This window comes from Meleagris gallopavo, chromosome 17 (assembly GCF_905368555.1).
Source record: "Meleagris gallopavo chromosome 17, MGAL_WU_HG_1.1, whole genome shotgun sequence".
Classification (NCBI taxonomy): Eukaryota; Metazoa; Chordata; class Aves; order Galliformes; family Phasianidae; genus Meleagris; species Meleagris gallopavo.
In genome coordinates, this window is record NC_139420.1 from 11440582 (window position 1) to 11460508 (window position 19927).

The window sequence follows — 19927 nt, forward strand, 5'->3', positions numbered from 1 at the left end:
AGAGGCAGTCTGTAAAATATGACACCGCAGAGGATCTGTATTGGGCCGGGGAGGGCAGAGTAGGGCAAGGGATCAGGGCTGGTGTTTGGGAGTGCTGCTCCAGGAGAAACAGTAAATACAAACTGAGTGCTTTTGCTTGGAAGAAACTGTTGAATGAAATCCTGAAGGCTTTACTTAAAGGTAATCGAGTAAATCTCTGTGTGTGTAAGCACTGACGTTGCTGGCTTGCAACCAGAGGGCTCAGGACCCTAAAGCCTCTCCGGCTGTGCTGTGCCTTCCCATCAGTGGACATGGTGTGTTATAAAGACAGTGTGTGTGTGAGAAGTGCAGGAGCTGGGAATCCCCTCCTTGGGACGTTCCTCAGGCTGGAGGCACTTGAGCTGTGTGTGCCTGTGTACGTGGAGACAGGGAAGCTGTAGAAACTGTGTCTCGCTGGTAGCACCGATCACAGCAGGACAGGTGAAATGTGCTTCAGGTCTCGATGATGCATTGTGGCTTCAGTCCTCCGAGCTGTTTGTGCCGTTGCTTTGGATTCCTCGAAACTCGATAGCAAAAGCCATAAACAGAGAGGGGGAGGCTGTGCTTGCTGCATCCCGCGCATGCAGCGGCTGGGCAGCCGGCAGCAGGTGGGATGGAGCAGCAGGCAGCAATGGCACGAGGCCGACCGGGGCTGCGGGCAGTGCCTTCCATCCTCCCGTCCACCTCCGGTAATCCGAGGGGCAGTGCTGCTGGACCGCCGTAACCTCGGCAGCAGCACAAGCAGAGCAGAACCACAGGAGGCAGGGAAGCGAGTCTGGGTTTACACCGGAGTAATGCGATCCGAATGCTCCCCAAAGCTGTTTGCAGTCCTAATTACACTCTGACTTCATAGGCGATGCAATTGCAGAGTCAGCTGCTCCCCCTCCCTCCTCCCGCCCGGGTGAAATCACCTCATCTTGAAGGCCAGCAGAGATTTCTCCACTGAGGTTGCTGTAGGATCGCTCCTTGCTGTGGGATCTGCAGCCTGAATGCTGGGACGCCCCATGGAAGGCTGGCACCGCCAGACCTGGGTATCGGTGTGGGAAATGGCAATGTCAGAGCAGATGCCCCTTGGGCACCTCTCCTGCTAATTTGCACTTAGATGGGTGCCTTCCTCTGAGCACTTTATTAATTAAGGCTCGCAGCCCACCTGTGAGGCAAATAAGTTATTACTGCCCTCATTTTCCAGCAGCAGCTGGAGGAGGTGGTTTGCCCGAGGCCACAAATCTAATCAGTGGCAGAACCAGGAGTGAGTGAGTTCTGCCAGTCTCTCGTGATGCGCAGTGCACCCCACTGCCAACCTGTAGCAAAATGAATGGCTTCCCTAAAAGTTCACACTTTTGTTAGCATGGTGTAAGAGGAGATGGAGCATCCAAAGGAGGCCTCACAAAGTGGGAGCACAGCACAAGCCCTGCACAGCACAGGGATAACGGCGTCTCCTCTTGTGTTGAACCACAAAACCATCTTCCCCATAAATTATATACCTCTTCCAGTCGGTAAATTTAGCAGGAGGGTTCAAGCATAAATTTTAAGGAAGCTTTTATTGTAAGCAATGCATCAATATAATTAAAACCAAACACGATTCTTTTGCTTTCTTAGGCTGGAGAAAACCCTGTGCCCTTGGAGAAAATTGTTTCCCCTCTTCCTACAGGGAATCCAGAGCCTGAGCAGCAGCTGTGAAGAGTGGAGATAAAGAAAGAAGTGGAAGATGTTGGAAGTGCTTTGGGCAACGTGAGGAAGGATTTGCACTGAAGGAGCTGTTCAAGGGCCCAGCCACAAAACAGAGACACATACATGCTTATATATAGAAGAATGTAAACCCTCCTGTATGCATACGTTAAAACGTGCATGCCTTGTTGAGAACGTAAGCAACATTCCTTGTAGATGATGGTGGTATGAGCATTTGTGCTCCTGCAGTCTGGTCAAAAGATTAGTGATGTCCCTGCTGTAATGCTAGCGTTGTCTCCTCTGCACCTTGTCTGTGGTGGCATAAGTGTCCCTTTTGATGCAGCAAGCTAGGAAAAATAGATACACATCTGGAGTTAAATAATACCTGCTGCAATGTGGGCATGTCGTAACCGTGGTGGTGGGGGAAGAGGTGCTTAACAGCTCGGACAGCAGACAGTTTGTGTGTGTATATATTAAGCGCTATAGCACCAGGTGAGATAAGCTTTTCTTATGGTTTTTGTTTCTCTGGTGCTACATTTACTATTTGTCTGGGGCTAGATTGCCTCTCTGTGGTGCTACAGTTTCCCCAAGAGGATGTTCTGAAACATGGGACAAGGAGAAATCTATTTTGGTTATTGATATTTATACACAAAAGAGCAAAAAATACTACTTGTTGAGAAGGTGCTATTTTTTTTTTTCTTTCTTTCAGCCTCTCCATAAACTAAGGCAAAACAAACCATCTAGCTCAGAACTTTATAGAACTAATTTTCTTTGGGGCAGCTCTTTTTGTTCGCATGGTTCTGAGCTTGGGAAGCAGCGTTCACTGAGGTGGCAAGGACACAGCAGCTCCTGTCACAGCTGCGTCCGCGCCAAAGCCTGCTACTGCAGAACCTCCTGGATGGGGGTGTAAGTAGTCTCAACTCCTGTGATCCAGGGAAAAGAGTTACATCTAGGCTCAGCAAGAGACGTGTTGACAGTAATTCTTAGGCACATTTTTTAGAAACATTTTTCCCAGCTTCAGATATTTGCAGCACAAAATTGACCTTCATGTGGCAGGGAGAACTTCCAAAGGCATACACGGACTTTAAGAATCCGGTTTCCAAAGGAAGTTCCTTGTCTTTTAAAGACACTTCCTAACCTGCAAACAATCAGGGAGCAAACTGCTCTGTCCCAGTCAAACTTTCTGTTTGTCACTACTGCAGGAGAAATGTTTCTAAGCGATCTAAAAGCTAAATTGTCTCTTTATCAAATATTCACCGATGTGTTTTGGGCACCTGCACACGTATTCATGGGGAATATTGATCCGAATCAGTTCCCAAACAGCAGAAGGGCTATGCTGAAAGCGCAAATTGTTCCTAATGAGTAACCTTGCCCTACTTGATATCATGTGCAGTGGTGGGAGGGATCATGTAGCTAAGTGTATTTTGTCTGTGGATAGAGTGTGGACAGCCTCAGAGCCGCAGGGATTAGTCACCAGTCAAACACTGTTCTGCCCTCGTGGCCTGATGCATCCTGCATCCCTGCCCGGCTCAGTCTCTTACTGATCTGAGTAAGAATTCTTCTAGCAAAAGGAGGAGCCCCAGCTGATTCCAGCAGTGCTGCAAGGATTAGTGACTGCTGGATCAGGTACAGCCTAAAAAATACAGTTTTCTGCAAAAAAGCCAAGGGAGCTGGCTTACACATCTCAGTGCAAGAGAGAGGGCTCTCCCACATATCCCCCACCCTTAAGAGTTATCGCTAGCTCCTGAGATCTGAATGTTTATAATAAACTTCTAACCTGGAACATGCATTATTACTTTTTCCCTTCTCTCTCCTGTGTGAACAGTTTGCACTGCGTTGGTTTCCCTGCCTTGCTGGCTATCCGGGCCTGCAGCCTGGAGACTTGTAGCATTCCTCCCAGATGCCAGTTCCCCTGAAACATTACAGCACAGCAAAGGAAGGAGAAAGTTCTGTTCTTACCGTAGCGTTGCTGAGTACTGTGGTACACCCTGGGAAAGCCCCTTCGCTCAGTGACAGCCTGACAGGGACTGGCTCACGTTCCTCAGTCTGAACTCACCACGGACAGGCTTTTCTGCAGAGCAAACAAACCAAACCGCAAGCAAACCAATAGAAACAAAGTGGATTTCCCAGGGGATCTCTTCCCTGGTTGCTCCCAGTGCTCAGCCCCAATGGCTGAAGACGTGGTGCCTGTTGTTACCCTCGTGGGACAACAGCCAAACCCGGGCTGCTTCCCAAGAGTAGGCAAGAGCAGGAATGGAACCCAGCCCTGTTTTCAGCCTGACTGACTTCACTTTTGTAGTTCTGAATTTGGTGCTCAGTGTGAACCAAGGGTTAACTTTTGGAGACTTTGATCGATTAGTTGCTGGTCAAGCAAACTTTGCCAGAGAACAGCCTCCCAGCACTTTATAGCCAGCTCTCACTGTACAGAAGTCGCATTACTTACTAGAGGGTATCTATTTGTCAAAGCCTTATGTTTTCTGGTATAATTGCTATTCTTGAATGCCTCCGTTTTTTGAAAAGGGGTGTTTTTATCCTTTTTAAAATACCTGCTCTCAACCTGGTTGATGTTTGTACTGGACAAGAAAGCATGCTGTATGCTCCCTAGTGCCCTTTGTGCCACATCGCAGCGGCTGTGTGAGCTGCTACTGATGGGAAGGAAACCAGCACAGTTCCTCTCTCTTCCACTCGCTCCTCTCCTCTCTTTGTTGTTTTTTTTTTTTACAGCAGCCAAGAAGTCATTGATTTTGATTAGCTCTGCAGTTGTGCCTCTATGAAGACTGGGGAGTGCTCTCTAAATGAAAAAAAAAAAAGCCCTCATCTTGGGTTTCAGCAGCCGGCGCGTGTGAAGCTGGAGGAGGAGGTTATGAGATCATAGTCTATATAGAACGCCGCATAATGTGGCTGTGAGAAAAGTCTTTATTAATTTTTAAAGCTGTACTCCACCAAGGCAGCTCCTGTCACATAGCAGAATTTCATCGTTCAAGTTAAAACAGCAGTGCAGCACCGACTGCTCATCAGCTGCCCTCCCTGCCTGCTGAAGTCACTTGGCCGAAGCAATTCTGCTTCCAGACAGCTGTGTTACACCCGGGACAGAATCGAGCCCACTGATTCCAGATTCCTCCTTAGAATTATTGTAGGTAGGTGAGGGAACAGGGAATGGGAGTTCCATCCTGTGCAGGATGGCAGTGCCTGCTGTCTCGTGCCGGGGACAAATGCCACCCAGCAACAATGCAGAGCAGATCAGCCATCAGCAAGCTAACAGCCATGGGGAGTGACAAACCCATCCTGCTTCTGTTTCAGCACATGTTGGCATGCAGAAATTATCCCAATTTAGCTAAGCCCATTACTCAAGCAATTTTCTTAAATCAGAAACACTTGCTAAATCAGCTTAATCTGATCTGCGAAGTCGTTTTGTTTCCATATCGTGCTAAAATTATACGAGGCTTAACTGCGCTGCAGAAGCAGGAGCAGCACTCTTTCTGCTGAATGTGATTGGAAACATCTGGTGTCGGCTGGTTGCTGTGTCCGCAGGCACTGAGGAGCCAGGCCTGTCCCTGCCATGTTAGCACAGAGCCATGCACTCAACCTGCATGGCTGCAGCCCTCGTGGGCAGAGCATGAGAGCAGCATCCTGCCACGGGGCAGAGCAGGAAGGGTACATGAACCCAAAGGAGATCCTTCCCTTCTGCACACCACATCACTGTACGCAGTGGCTGTGGTCAGAAGGCATAACACATCTCCCTTGGTATGTATTTTTAATTTTCTTATACATTGTTCTAAAACAGCTGTCCTAATCTCAGCAGAAGGCTGAGTTATGTGTAGCAAACCTACCTACGGCTCCAAGTGGGGCACCTGCCAGTTTGCTGGCTCTCTTCTGCCTCCACCTCAGGCTGAGCAGTGTCCTCACAACTCCTCTTAGAGCAGATCTGATTTGGAATCTAAGCTGCACAATTCAGTCCCCTGCCCCCGTAATGCTCTGAGAGCTCACTGCTCCCTGCACGCTGCATTAAACTGCTTCATGTCTCCTTACAAATATAGGAAGCACTGGCACGTGCACTCAAAATCCGAGGGCTGAGGGGAGTCTGAATCAAACAGGACTTGATCTTCTTTAGGAAAACCCTTGTCTGAATGGGGGAGAGGCATCTGCCTTCCCCTCTGGACCTGCCCTGCTCTGACCACACAAGCCCTTTTCATCCATTCACTGTTCAGTACAGCTTCTCCCCCTGCCTGTCCTCCTGGCTGGTGTCCCATTCTGGCTGCATGGAGCCATTCTCCATCAGGACATGCTCCCAAACGTGGCTCTTCTTTCAGTACTTGAATTTCCCAAGGTTTTCGGTGTTTACAGAAAGTGAGTTTGACAGACACTGATGGCATCTGGGCCTGGAACTGCTGGTCTCCTCCCATTAGTAGCTACAGCTGCCACAGGACTGCGCTGTGCGCTGCATCTGGGGATGTTCACAGCATGGCCTTTCCAATCACTCCAGTTTAGCAACAGAAATCTCCCCCTTAACTTCAATCCTTAGGACATTTGATGAGTGTCCGGTCTGCTGCTGGACGCGTTTCTGAAGAAGAAAATAGATGAGATGCACTGAGTTCCTTGCACAGGTCTGGTTTTGCACGGCTCAGATGTAAGCTCTTGCAGAAGCACTGTGCAAGCTTCCACCCTCAGAAAAGCAAGAGCAAAGCGTACACTTGCTGTTGATACAGATTCACAAAGTCTCCTGTTTGTAATTGGATGTGGCTTCTCTCTTTTGTAAAAGGAATTTCATATGCTGAGACTCTTTGTACATATTTATAATGACTTTATTAAAAAAAAGAAAAACTACTGTTCAATGGCAAAAAAAAAAAAAAAAAAAAAGGCTCCGGTTTTTATTTCTGCTCTGAAGTTTGAGAGAATCGTTTCCTTCCACATGAACCAACGTTTGCCCATGGAAACCAACAGAAGTTTCCTGTCCTGCCATTAGAACAGACATCACCCCGTCCCTGTGGTCCGTGGTTCCCATTTTGCAGGCACGCACCGGGCTGTGCACAGAACGGCACTTCTGGGTGCACTGAGAGCCTTGCTTGCTTCCTTCCTGAGCTCTCCATCCCCATCCCAGACAATCTGTTCCCACCAGAGATAGTCACTGGATTCCATGCTTTGGTTTTGCACTTTCATGGGATCCGTTGATACGAATCAAAGCGTGTTGATACAGAACGTACGGCTATTCCTCCTCCCTCTATCTCTCAAAGCAGATGTGGGTATCTCCCCTGCTCATGCTCTGCCTCTCCTTTCTCCCCCAGCCATACTTAACCATTATTTCCAACAGACTGTTGAGTCTTAATCCTGTTACCATTAGCTGCTGTTTGCTTTAATTCTTCTCCCTGTGGAGCTTCACAGCAGGAGGGGAAGGCGGCACTCAGTGCCCGCGCAGAGGCTCATGTCCCCCAGGTGCAGCTCTTCCTGATTATCCACTCAAGTGGGATTGTAACCTTACGGCCATTTCCATAGCAATGAGCAGAGAAGATGCCACAAAGCCTAACGAGACACCTTCTGTGGGCAAGGAGCACAAAGCAGAGGTTGTGCAGCGAAGGAGAAAGCTCCGGCAAAGGAACAGCAGCTACATTTACGTGCAAGTGCTCCTGCAGCATGCTCCGCAGAGATGGAAACTGCAGAATCTCCTCTTCCTCAGACACCAAGAGTGCTAATTTTCCTGTTAACAACACAAGGCATCTCCTAAAAGAGCTTTTTCTGAAGCAGAGCTGCTAGAATGAAGCCTGCACCTCTCAGGTGGGCAGTCCAGCTTGGGTATGAACCAGGCTGGCTCTTGGAGCAATGCAGCTGCTCCTATACAATCCCACCCTCCAGACAGGAAATCTCACTGCAGCCAGGCTCTGCAGGGCCCCTGTACGCCCTGTATCCCATGCCCCAGCCCTTCTGCTCACAACAGTGCTACCTGGGCTCTGTGCTGCACAGTGCCTTTGCACCAGGTGGGCTGCAGTGCAAAGCAGTGACAGTGTCCTGCCACTGTGCTGCGGCTGTGCTGGGGAGCGTGGTGCACCTTCACTTGTGAGGTTGGCCTAGTTAGCACCTTAAATTCAAACCAAACCTGACTTTACTCTCTCTTTGCCTCCCACGGCTCTCCCCATCTGCCAGGAAATCAGAAAGCCCCTCATGAAAACTAAAGAGGAAGAGCATTCCCAAGGAAAGAAAGCATCAGCTTCAGCTCCGCCAGCACGGAGCTCCTGGACACGTCAGGAAGATGGCAACACAGCACACACAGTTTGTGAGTCAGTCACAGAAACACAGCTGCCGGGACATGACATGACTCCAAGCCCCAGAAGAGTCTTTGGGAACGTGGTTCTAAAGAGTGGTTTGGAATTGTTCTCACAGCTAATATAACAGCAACTGTGAAATGCTATGAGGTTACAAACTCAAGGACATTACGGCCGGAGAACGACAGCTTTTTTCCAGTGTACCAGGTCACACACGTGCAGTGGGGAGTGGAGGTACAGCCTCCTACTACGTGCAAGGTTTACCTCTACTAGAAGGGCAGGAAAAAGGAAACACACCGATCAGTTTCTAACCACGTATGTTCAAGGAAAATTGTTGGCCGTAGCTTAGCCATGGAGGTCACCACAACAGAAGCACGTCTCCCTTGCCTTGGAGGATGACTTTTCTGGCTACCAACAATTGCTGCTCTACAGGTTGTTGGAGAGAGGGTGCTGGGAGAACAAGCAGGTGATTAAATAGCGACATGGGGTCAGCAGATGTTCTGGTCTTCCTTCTCTCCATGCAGGTCATTCTGTTGGGTGATATGCGTTGGCTTTAATACACCTGGAAATGAGCAGAGGTGGTGCCATCCTTCCAGCAACGCAGGGTTTCTACTGTGACAGAACGGCAAAGGGGACAGGTCTTCTCCCTGTCAAACCAGAGGCAGAGGCATTCTTCACAAAACACGTGCTGCAGAGACAAAAGGGCACTGTCACAACATGGGCAGCAGGTCTGTGCTCAGCCCTACATGTGCATGCTGTGGAGCAACAAGCCATTTAGGTTCATGGGGAAAGAACCCAACTAGCAGTCCTTGGGTGATAGGAAAAACAAATCCCAGCGTCGTTAGTACACCAGTTTGCCCAAAGGTAAGGATATTTGTTGTGGTTGGACTTGATCTTTAAGGTCTTTTCCAACCTGAGCAATTCTATGATTCTATGTTATTCTATCTCTTGTATCTCTAGAAAGGATTAAAAAAGCCCAAGAAATTTGCTCTAATGAAATAGCTGAGAATAGAAGCACGCTTTCACCCTAACTCTCCTTTACCCTGTTTCCACCCCCAATGCACTGGGTTAGTTTACAACCCTTTGCTTAGCTCAGACAACCTCCTTTCTTCCTCCTCCCCCTTACAGTATTTGTTTCTGCTCACAGCTCCCAGTAGCTTCCACAGTCCCAATTTCCTGCTAACTTGTTAGTAGTTCAGTAGGCTTATTGGCTTGCCATCTCTCCAAGGGTCAGATAGAAACACTTTGCATTCCAGATCCAAGGTCTGGACTGCCAGAGGGGAGTCCTGGGACTGCAGGGCCGATCTTTTCTATCTCAAGAGCTGTAATCAGACCCTACAGAGTGGAGTTCATATGGCTCAGCTATCGTGAATCACTGGCTATCCAGAAGGGGATATATCAAATAGGATATCCTATATCCAACACATATCCAATATACACCTATTCAATGGATATCCTATATCTAAAAGGGCCCAGCAAGAGCTGCCAGAATTGTCTAGGCTGGCTATGCCTCTCCCTAGCTGCAGAAATGCCAGCAGGGGAAGGCGATGTGTGAAGCTCGGGGTCTTACCTGGCACATAAGGATCAAAGGTTCCCTGAACTCTGCTTGGCAGATGGCACAGATGTCCCCTGCCTCACTGCACTGCTGGCTGGTGGCACGGGCCCCGTAGGTCTGTTAGGAACAACGGGGGAAAAAAATAACACTGTCAAAAGGTTTGAAGATGATCTGGTTTGTGCTGGAGAATACACGCAGTGCTTTTCACACTCAGATTTCCTGCAAGACATGGGAAGGAAAGTGGTGCTACTCCACTGTGTGTGGGGAGGAGAGGTTTGGGAACCAGCATGCAGAACCTGGGCAGTCTGGCATCCCGTGTTCTGCCTTGTCTCCCCCTCGAGCCGACTCCATCTTTCAGCATTTCCACTTGTGGAGTAATGATAATGAAATTTAATGAGCTCAACAGGGAGCTGAAAGGATTAATTCAGCATCATTTGCAGAGGTGTTTAGATGGTGGGAGGCGTTACTATTAGCAAGTCAGACAACAGAAGGGTAACAGCAGCACACCGGGGTCCCACTTCTCCTTTTTGGGATCTGGAAGGTAAAAGATGCTTCTCCTACTGCAACACTATCAAAAGGGGAATGGAAACATGCTGAGGATAAAAACCCACACAAACCCACAGGACAAGCAAGGTGAACTCTAACAAGCTTCCACTATGTTACATTCCTTTCCTCTACATCTTTGGTTTTGACACTTTAAGATACAAACCACAGCAGATCTGAACATCAGTACTGTACAGCACCACATAGGGGGCAATTTCCGTGTGCTGCAGCATCCTTTTGAATGGCAACACATCAGGCACTGCATCCACTGCTTTAACATCTTTCTCACGCACTGCAGCTCAAAGCGTTGCCAGCTTTGTGAAGCTCAGTGTTGGTGGGTTCACCCAGGCCACACAGGGCTCCCACTCAGACTGGGCAGGCCAGGCTTCCAGCAGCCTCTCTATCACAATCAGGACAGGGCAGATGTCAGAACGGGTTCCCAGTCCCCCCGATGAGGGATGCTGGCTTACCCAGCCATGGACAACGTGCTGTTTTGATTCTGTAATTCTGATATGCTGAGCTATTTTCAACTCTGTCACTCATTAGTGAGAAAGCTCCACTTATGACCACTTACCTGTGGGGTGCAAAGGACCTTCAGTGCTTTCCGAACGCTTCCCACACGGCCACAGATGTCAAAAGACTGCAACAAAGACATTTGGTAGCAGATATTTTTCAGGACATGTGCGAGTACACAACTCAAAGACTCAGGAAATGTGTGGCAGGGTTTCTGCAAATGGATCCTTGGAGGGAGGAAAGATCCCAAGCAACAACAGTGTGAAAACGTTCCATGGAAATTATGGGATGCAGTGAATGTGAACCAGCAGTGCAGCAATGGAACACAGCTCAAAGACTTCACAGGGCAGAAAGAGCAGCAGAGATCAGAGCATTGCAGTAGGGTAATGTGTCCACCCTAATACAGACTCCTTCCCATCCTAAGCCCAGAAATAAGGCCAGAAAAGACCACAGTCAGCTTGAGAGAGAGGGAGGGGAATGCAGAAGGGTTGGAAAGGGCTTTCCTCAGCCTGTGGGGAAAAGAGGATTTCCAGGGCTGCAAGGCTCTGCCACACAGCTTGGGACTGCAGGGCACAGCCGGTGTTAGGAGGGAAGGAGTGGGAATTGCCTGTCCAGCTGGAGAGGAGTGCAGTGATTAAATATCATCAACGGAAGGAATGCCTGAGGAATGAGAAGCAGGATTGATGCTGGCTTGTTCCCGTTCGCCTCAAGAAACCTTAAAAGCCAGGAAGGGAATGAGCTCCCAGCACCCACAGATCAGAAAAGGGCAGAAAGCCATGCTGCAGAAAATTATTTCTGAAGAGAGACTGAAAGATGTAGATATTATCAGCTTGGCAAAGAAGTACAGGACTGGGGGAAAGAATGGATGATAAGCTTTCTACAAACATATAGGGCTCAGCAAGAGAGGAGACACTGGCAAGTGAAGAAGACACAGCACTATTACTAAAAGGGAAAACAGGTGAAAATCTAATCTGGTTTGCCATCTTCCCTACCTGCTGGCAGGGCTCTATGAACTAGATAAGAAGAAATAATTGGGCAGAGAACAGTTCTGCATTAGCCAGGAGAAAGGCCAGATGTCACAACAGGCCCCCTGCATTTCTACCTGGGTGAGGAGCTCGGAGGGCAGGGATGCAGAAGGTGTGGAGTGGCAGCAGAGTAGCAGCACGGAGGCACCAAAATGCCTGGGCTTGGCTTTCTTCTGAGCATGATTAAGTGGGCTCACTGCAGGGAATGCCAATGACATCATCGTGCAATAGATGTGGAATCAAATGAAAGCACCAATAATGCTTCCAGTCAGCATGTAAAGAGCTCCCAGGGTCCTTCCAGTAATGCTTCCAGTCAGCAACTAGCACTTGAGGCTGCCGACTACTACAGATTTTTTCTCCTCTAACAAGGATGGGGATCAGCTCCCTCCCACAGCACAGTCCACAGCCTTTTCTGGTTGCTTTGCTTATAATGTGACTTCGAATGCTTTTGCTCTGGCTCTGATGTCTCCTGTTCTTCCAGCCTGTTTCCCCTTCCTCTATTTTTCCTCCAGTTTCCTATACCCCCAAAAGATGCATGTCCTACAAGTCCCTTTCACATCCCATGCACTGAAGCCTATGTTGCACCCATCATCCTTCTAGCAGGTGGATTGCAAATCGGGTTCACAGCCCACAAGTGCTCTCTTTTGTCAACAGAAGAGCAGCTACAGTATTGCTAGTTTGAAGAGTACATGCCTGAGACAGAATTCAAAGCAAACACTGTCATACCACATGGTATTTGTTCCCTCTAGCATCGCTCCTACCCTCAGTTGGTGCTTCTGTTCAGGATAGGGAACTGTAAGAGCTCAATGCTTTTATTTACAAACAAAAATCAGAGGTTTCCATTGACAAGGTCTGGTCAGAGCACCCAGACAGCTCCCACTATGCTCTGTGTGGGCAAAGGGGATGCAGCCCCAGCCAAGCCCTGGCCTTTTGCCAGACGTACAGAAGGTCTGAGTGCCAAATTGGCTTCTGTGGTTTTTCTAATGTGGTTTGTGGCTTTGCTAATGTGAACTCCTTTGGGTATATTTTCAGTATCTCCGGCAAGGAATGAGACGTGCAACTCTTGTGATGGTAAATGGGATGCACGTACCTAGTACTACATGACCTGCACTGGGAGCATGCTCCCTGCTCTTCTCTCTCATTTCCAAACAAAGTCTCCAACAGGCACAGGTCTACTCCTAACCTGGCACATGAGCTGTGCTGAGCTGCTGCCACACACTGACATGGGACACACAGGCCCTTGTCCCTCCACCTGTGCTCTGCTTGGCTCCCCTCCTTGCAGGAGCAGGTGGGCCCCAATGTCTTGGACAATGACTTGTCCAGATGAGAGAAACAGCAGGTAGAAGTGCAGGACAGCTGCCCTTCTGTAGTTGTCCCTTCCCTTGCACAAGCAGGGATGCCAGACAGAACACTTGAAGTCTGTCCCTTTGTTGTGATCTGTCTACCTGACCCCACAAGGCCAGAAAGCCTTGCAAGGGGTTCCCCAGGGGAGATTCACACAGTGAATCTCTGTCCATCACGTGGACATCATGTGTCCCTTATTCTGGCAGCGTGCTGCCTTGACTTGGACACAACAGATTCCCACAACTCCTCTGCCTGCCCTGGCAGCAGGGGCTGTATGGCCCACTCCTGTACTACACGTAGCTGCAGCTGCAGGCACATCTTGGATTAAGAGTGATGTGGTTCAGCAACCCACCAGCTCTCAGCTCTGTAGGTTCAGCCTTTTTTCTCAGTTCTTCAATCCTGCAGGCCCTTTTCCCCATGCTGAAAAGAACATGCAGCAAGCCAGACTTGCACCTTCTCAGGGGAATGGGTAACAGTGCATCTGTTGTTTGCTTCAGCTGCTGCCCTGCCCTGACATAACGAGACTTACAGCTACTTCTAGACCTCATGTTTGTGACATGCCTACATAAAGTCACATCTATTCACTTGCAATTGTATAGGCAGACTCTATGCCTCGTTATTTTTGAGAAAACATCAGTTGCATTTGTCTGTCACTGAGACCCTCAACTTGTCTCAGAGATGCCAGCCCCTAGAATGGGGCGAGAACTGCCTGTTTATCCAGGCAGGACCTGGAAGTCCTTTAATTGGCCTGCTGCACTCAGTGCTGTGCGTAACAGAATAGCTGCTCTCTCTCACAAGACAGAGAGAAACATTCAACTGCAGCAATCCCTCGTGGTGCTGAATCTACAAGCCTGGAGACAGCAAAGCTCTCTTCTAGTAGTGGCCCCCCACGGCTCTGCTGTCATTCTCTGCTAGCCTTCACAGAATAGAGGCTATTAGAGAGCAGCAATGACTTCATCAGCCTGATGCAACACTGCTGAGCAGTCACACATCTCCCTCCAGCTCAGCGATGCCCATACAGTGCTGAAGCAGAACGTTTTGGCAGTGAAGCACAGGGCGGTCCATAGCTGCTGTGGCTTCCCTTCCTGCCTAGCGATGGCAACATCTAGAGCTGCCTTTCTCCCCCCCAGCTGTACTTCTGGCTCTGTTCTTGCTCATTAACGAGGCACTGCTCACCTTGCAGAGGCTGTACAGGATGATCAAGATCCCCCCTAGGAAATAACTGCTGGATGGGTCATCTCCCATGATGTATTTGTACCATAGCTGGATGGGGACGAGGGATCGGAACAACTGGCTCAGCTCTTCAATAACCAGATAAAACTTCCCCTGTAAAAAAAAATGACAGCTGATCAGTATCAGGAAATCCAAAGAGGATAATTTAAGAGGTGCAAAGCTTGAAGCTTATAGGACTTGTGTTCACCTATGCAGTTTGATACCCCATGCAAGGACTCGTGAGACGCAGTTATCTTTGTGGCCACCTAACCTGGTGCCTACAAAGGATAACTGCAGTGTTTCTTTGTGTTCCTCTTGCTCTTTCACTTATCCAACTGCTATTTTATGTTTGTGAATCTGAAGCTTTTAGAGCAGGTTATGGGTGTATATCTTCTTGCATATCTGTACAGCATGTTAGCAGGAGGGGTTAAGGCTTACAGGTTTACATATATAAAAAATAGATACTATCAGCAATGAGAAAAGGAGAACAAGATAGGTCTTTTTCAAGCTATACATCTTGTGAAGGTGCAGAGATTTAAATGCAAGGTGACACCATCTTCATGATGGCTTTGCAGATCATCCCAAAGAATCTAATTGTCTATTTGCCAGTATCCTTCCCTTACCACTCAGGTATTAGATGTCTACACTGGCTCCGAAAAACCATCAAGGCATGTTACACTCTAAGATGCCAATTTTTCCTTTCCTCCTTCCCCTTTGCCATGCCTATGTTTCTCTGATTCAGAACCAGAAATCAGAGAAGTCTCCACACAACACACTATGGGATTCCTATGGATGTTGTCTGCTAAAAGCAAAATAACTGCAACAAATTCCTTGGCACTCCTGTGTGACCTAATCTGTGTGTTGCTGCTCTGGATGGGGGATTGGATGGGATGATATTTCGGGGTCCCTTCCAATCCCTGACATTCTGTGAATCTGTGAAGCAATCCTATCTCCATAAGGGAAAGGCTGAGTTGTGCCTGCAGGTGCAGACAAAGGGTTGCTAAAGCAAACTTCATCCCAATATCAGACTGAATGCCACAAATGCAGCAAGGCAAACTTTCCTGAGGACCTTAAGGTAGAGAGAGGGGTGGGGGTCTCCCAGCCTCAATAAGGAGCTATCTCTGTTCTGTCCCACAGGGTCCAAGAGGGAGAAGTGGCGACAGCACAGCAAGTCACTTCCAGCCGTGGGCCCAGAACCACGCTTAAAGTGAAACGACATTATCCAGACCGCAGAAATATTTTAATGCCAGTTTCTATTCGACCCTAACAGGGAGAAGGGGGAAATTCCCCTGGAATTTTGCTGCGCTGTCCCTGTTAGCTTTGTCATCAGTGATGTCAGCTCGGGTCAGCAGCCGTTTGCTGAGACGTGGGGTGGGATGAACCCCCACCGCCCAGCAGCAGCCAGCGCCCTTCCCTGGGGCTGGGGATGAGATCACTCGGCCGCCACACCGGCAAATCGAATCCTTCGGAGAGCTCTGGCATTCTCATGATCTCATATCCCCCCCGGGACAGGGAGTGAGGTCACACCAGCAGTTGCTAACGGACCTGGGCTGTTTTCTTCTTCTCCCCCCACCCCCTCCCCGTTAATCCCAGGTGGCATCACGGAGCAAAAATGTAACGGCGACAATTGGCAGGCCTGAATGCAAGCAATTTATTAAATTAGCACAGAGGGCCTCGTGCCTCCATACCATCACCGGTTATTTCTGGAGCCTTTGTGACAGAGGGTCGCAGCCTGCTAATGACTGCGCTGCCGTTTCCTTCCCTTCACACAGGCGTTTCCCCACCTCCCCCTGCTCAGCCAGCGCTGATGAAAGCTACCAGCAAGCTGCAGGCTGCCAGCTGCTCGGCTCCTCCATCCTCCTGCTGGGCTCAGCATCTTTCATTCGCCCTCGTTTCCCTGGCAGGACGGCCTGGCCCGGGTCACTGCTTGCTTTCCCATTGCATCAGATGGATTTTGGGGCATCTGTCCTCCGAAGGCTGAAATCGGGACGAAGCTGGAACTCTTCTCCCTCAAAGCCCCTGAGACACGGAAGTGGCTGAGCCCGCAGCACCACATGAAGGTGGGTCAATGGCTGCAGGACTCCGAAACAAACGTGCCACGAGTGACAAAACTCCACATTTTCCAGCCACAAAACCTGGACCCTTGACTAAACTTCACTAATTCCTCCCTGCTGTGATGTGAACCTGCAGCTTGCGATGTACCAGCACTGCTTAGCACCCTCACAGGAGCACAGGGAGGTTTCCAATCGAGGCACTGCGCCTGTTCCCATCACCACTCGGCCCTTAGCAGAGGCCCTGTTGTAGCTCAGTGACCACAGAGGGGTGAGCAGCACAAGGGCAGCAGAGCAGCACTGAGAAGAGAATTAGTGCTACAGTAAATGGTTACAGACAGAGCATCCCAGTGCAACACCAGCCCTTCTCTAAGCTAGGGAAAGCGCCGAGGAAATGGAAGTGATTCTGCAGAGGGCCGTGCTGAGGATAATTGTGATCTCCTGAGCCAGAAGCTTACAAAACAAGGCTGTTAGCCACAACTTCAGCAACAAACAATCTTCTGATAGCAGGAAACCACTGCAGGCAGCGCCCATCATCTGTAAGTGCACTCAGTGCTCCGTTCTGCCTTCTGCTCTTCAGCTCTGTTATTTCTTGGCTACCCAGGCTGAAGTTTTCTGAGCTGAATTGTGTGAAATCTTGAACTTCTGCTATTTTTCATCCATACTAAGAAGAATTGTTGTTCTCTTAAGTGTGAATACAATTATTGCTCCTATACAGATCTGCTTTGGAACGATGACTGGAGGTAAGGCAAGCACTGCTTCTCCTTCAGTTGACTTTTCTTATTTCATGGAAACCCATATCATCACAGAATGGCCTGGGTTGAAAAGGCCCACAATGATCATGTAGTTCCAACCCCCTGCCATGTGCAGGTCACCAACCAGCAGCCCAGGCTGCCCAGAGCCACATCCAGCCTGGCCTTGAATGCCTGCAGGGATGGGGCATCCACAGCCTCCTTGGGCAACCTGTTCCAGTGCCTCACCATCCTCTGGGTGAAAAACTTCCTGCTAATATCCAACCTAAACCTCCCCTGTCTCAGTTTAAAACCATTCCCCCTTGTCCTGTCAATATAAATCTAAGCACCACGGGGTACAGCATACCACATCTGCTGATGGATGAAGAGGTCTTACAGAAAAATAACATGAAATTAAAAAAATTAATCATAACATGCACATACCAAAGGGGGGCAGTTACAGCTGCAGAAGCAATGCTAATTCCAACACACACTCTCCAAGCACTGACTTTGGGCTCTTATTTGACATAAGGCTTTGCACAAGTGTGCATGTGCTTCTACAGAAGGAAATGGAGAGAGGCTTTACACCACGGAATTAAAACGGGATGTAAAAGAAGTGAGAGAAGTTGCAATGAGGCAGCTGTAAGTTGTGATTAGCACTCACGGGAAGTTCCAAGTCTCACTTGTTCTGCTGCCAGCAGCATTAGGACATATACTGAGGCAGGAAGATGCTAGAAACACTTCGAGACCTGCTGGCAATTTGGATGAGAGGAGAGCAGACTCTGCTGAGATCTGAAATCACACTTTAAGGAAGGAGCAGTAAACAGCACTGTGACATGGAGGGTGCTGGTGAAAATCCACGCAAGGCTGATGGGAATCAATTCCAAAGTGGGCCTAGAAGGACTAGGAGATTTTCATGGTTAGTGTACAGCACTTCTGACAGCCACACCTCAGACAGGTGAGAAGTTAAACTTGGAAGGTGCTCGAGAGCACTGTTTTCTTTAAAGTTTAGCAGGAGTGACTTTCAGAGCCTGTTAGGGAGAAGAAAGAGTCCCAGTTTCTCAGCACTTATGCTTATGCTTTAGTTTCTTCCTTTCTTCAACAAATCTCTTAAAGCAGCTGCAAGAGGGAGGTCTTTACACAACCATCAGACCTCCTGCAGCTCTAGAGGAGCAACGCAGTGTTCTTTGAGCAGACTGAACCTACTTCTGAGCGAGTTTCCCCCAAAAAGCATCCAAGATCCTCAAGGGGAGGATAAGAAGAGGATAGGCCATTGCCTGTCTAGACACAATTTAGCCACACTGCTGGAGGAGATTAACATTAACTCTGGCACCAACCAGACAAGGAACAGGAAGACCATACTTGGATATTTTTTGTACCGTACCACTTCTGTCCCTGCTCCCAGTACTTGTGCAACCTGTTTTAATGCCTCCATGCTTTTGATGAACAGCATCCAGAGGACACAAACATTCCAAGCAATAATTCCTTTCCACGGGTATGAAGAAAGGCACTATACCAGCTCCTTAATTAACTGTTTCATCATACTCTGCCCTAGGATGAAAGAGGGGCTTCTTTCCCCTTTACATGAGCCTCTGGAAGAGGCTGCAGCCTAGAGGAATTGCTATGGCAGCAGCAAGCTGCTCCTCCTCCCCCATGATCCAGTGGGACCTGTTCTGTGTGATGGGCTGCTCTATAGGAATGCAGTGCGCAAGGTGAGCTAGGTGCTCAAGGAGCTTAACAATTCTGCACGTGCAAGTCCTCTGTGTGACTAAGGAAAGGTCAGCCTGACCACTGAGAGGTCCAAACCATGGTATCTCATGGTGCTGAGCTCTGATGGAAAGTGGAAGCAGATTGCTGGAAACCCGAACGACTGTGCTTATTTTCCTTATAATAATTGTTTAATTATACGGGGCTGTTCACAGAGAGAGAAACAGGAGGTGACATGATAAGTACAGACATCCTCATGCTCCATTCTTACACAGAAGAGCATTGAGGCAACTCTAAATTAAACCAGTTTCCACACAATAGAGCTGTAACCACCCTACACCAGAAAACTTAGGCTGCACCTGAAAAAGGTATTTGGTCCAAAGTCAGAGTGCAAAGTTATGTAAAGAGTGGCTGTCACACACAGACTGAGGTTTTTTCCAACCAAATTTGCTGAGATGGTACGTAAAGAAAAAAAAAACAACAACCAAACAGAACTAAACACACAAAACTAACCAACCAAAAATGTACAGCAACCATTCCCAGAGGTTCACCCAGTGCTGGTTCATACACTTGCCACTGATGCAACTTGAACAGTCCATAGAACAAACCTCACATGAGTAATGCTAGTATGACCCCGGACTTAAACTGATTTGCAATGTCTAGATTCATCTTCCAAGCAGAACAGACAAGTACTTGCTCAAACAGTAATTTCATGCTATGCTTTCAACAGATGTTACTGTTTTCCTTGTGAATTTCCAGCTTCTAGACATGTAGCTCTGGGCTCCCCTGGTGTTCTTGTAACTGGGCTGTGCACCTGCACACAACTTGCAGTGAAAATTCTGACTTAGGGCCTTATTTATTCACCACTGGATAACAGTGTCCCTGGTACGTGCCTTTCTCCCTGTATATCTCAGGTTCTTACACAGCTCTTTTGTCCTGCTATTCCTTCTCTACCCCACCCCCACATTGCTCCTCGCTCCCCAGGATATCAGCTTAGATTGCTGACAGCACCATGAGGAGGGGATGGGAGGCTTGCAGGCACCTGGGATTTCCTAAACAGAAATCTTTGGCAAATGTCTTTTTATTATTTATTTCCTTATTTTTAATTCCACCCCCCTCAAGCTGTCATTCCTTAGCAGTGAAAATGAAAAGCTGCCATTTACGTGCACACAACAATGCAGGCTGCTGCAGGCCACATGGCTCCTGCAGTTTAATTTACTTTAATTCATTTTACATTGAACCAAATGATCTTATTTGCTTATTTTAATGGACAGCATTCAACATACAGGGCGGGAGCCAAGCTCCC

The 19927-nt window shown here is 48.5% G+C and overlaps 1 protein-coding gene across 2 annotated transcripts in view; it reads right to left on the reverse strand.

The window, feature by feature from the left end:
* Positions 1-6466: 6466 nt before the first annotated feature.
* RNFT2 (ring finger protein, transmembrane 2) overlaps positions 6467-19927 on the reverse strand; it is a 28090-nt gene continuing 14629 nt past the window's right edge. For both annotated transcript variants that reach the window (XM_085238221.1, XM_003211130.5), the window contains 4 exons: positions 14097-14246; positions 10613-10678; positions 9511-9612; positions 6467-8628 (listed from right to left, as the gene is read on the reverse strand). In XM_085238221.1, coding sequence (XP_085094347.1) covers positions 8494-8628; positions 9511-9612; positions 10613-10678; positions 14097-14246 — 453 coding nt within the window. In that variant the 3' untranslated portion in view covers positions 6467-8493. The remainder of the gene's footprint in view (positions 8629-9510; positions 9613-10612; positions 10679-14096; positions 14247-19927) is intronic.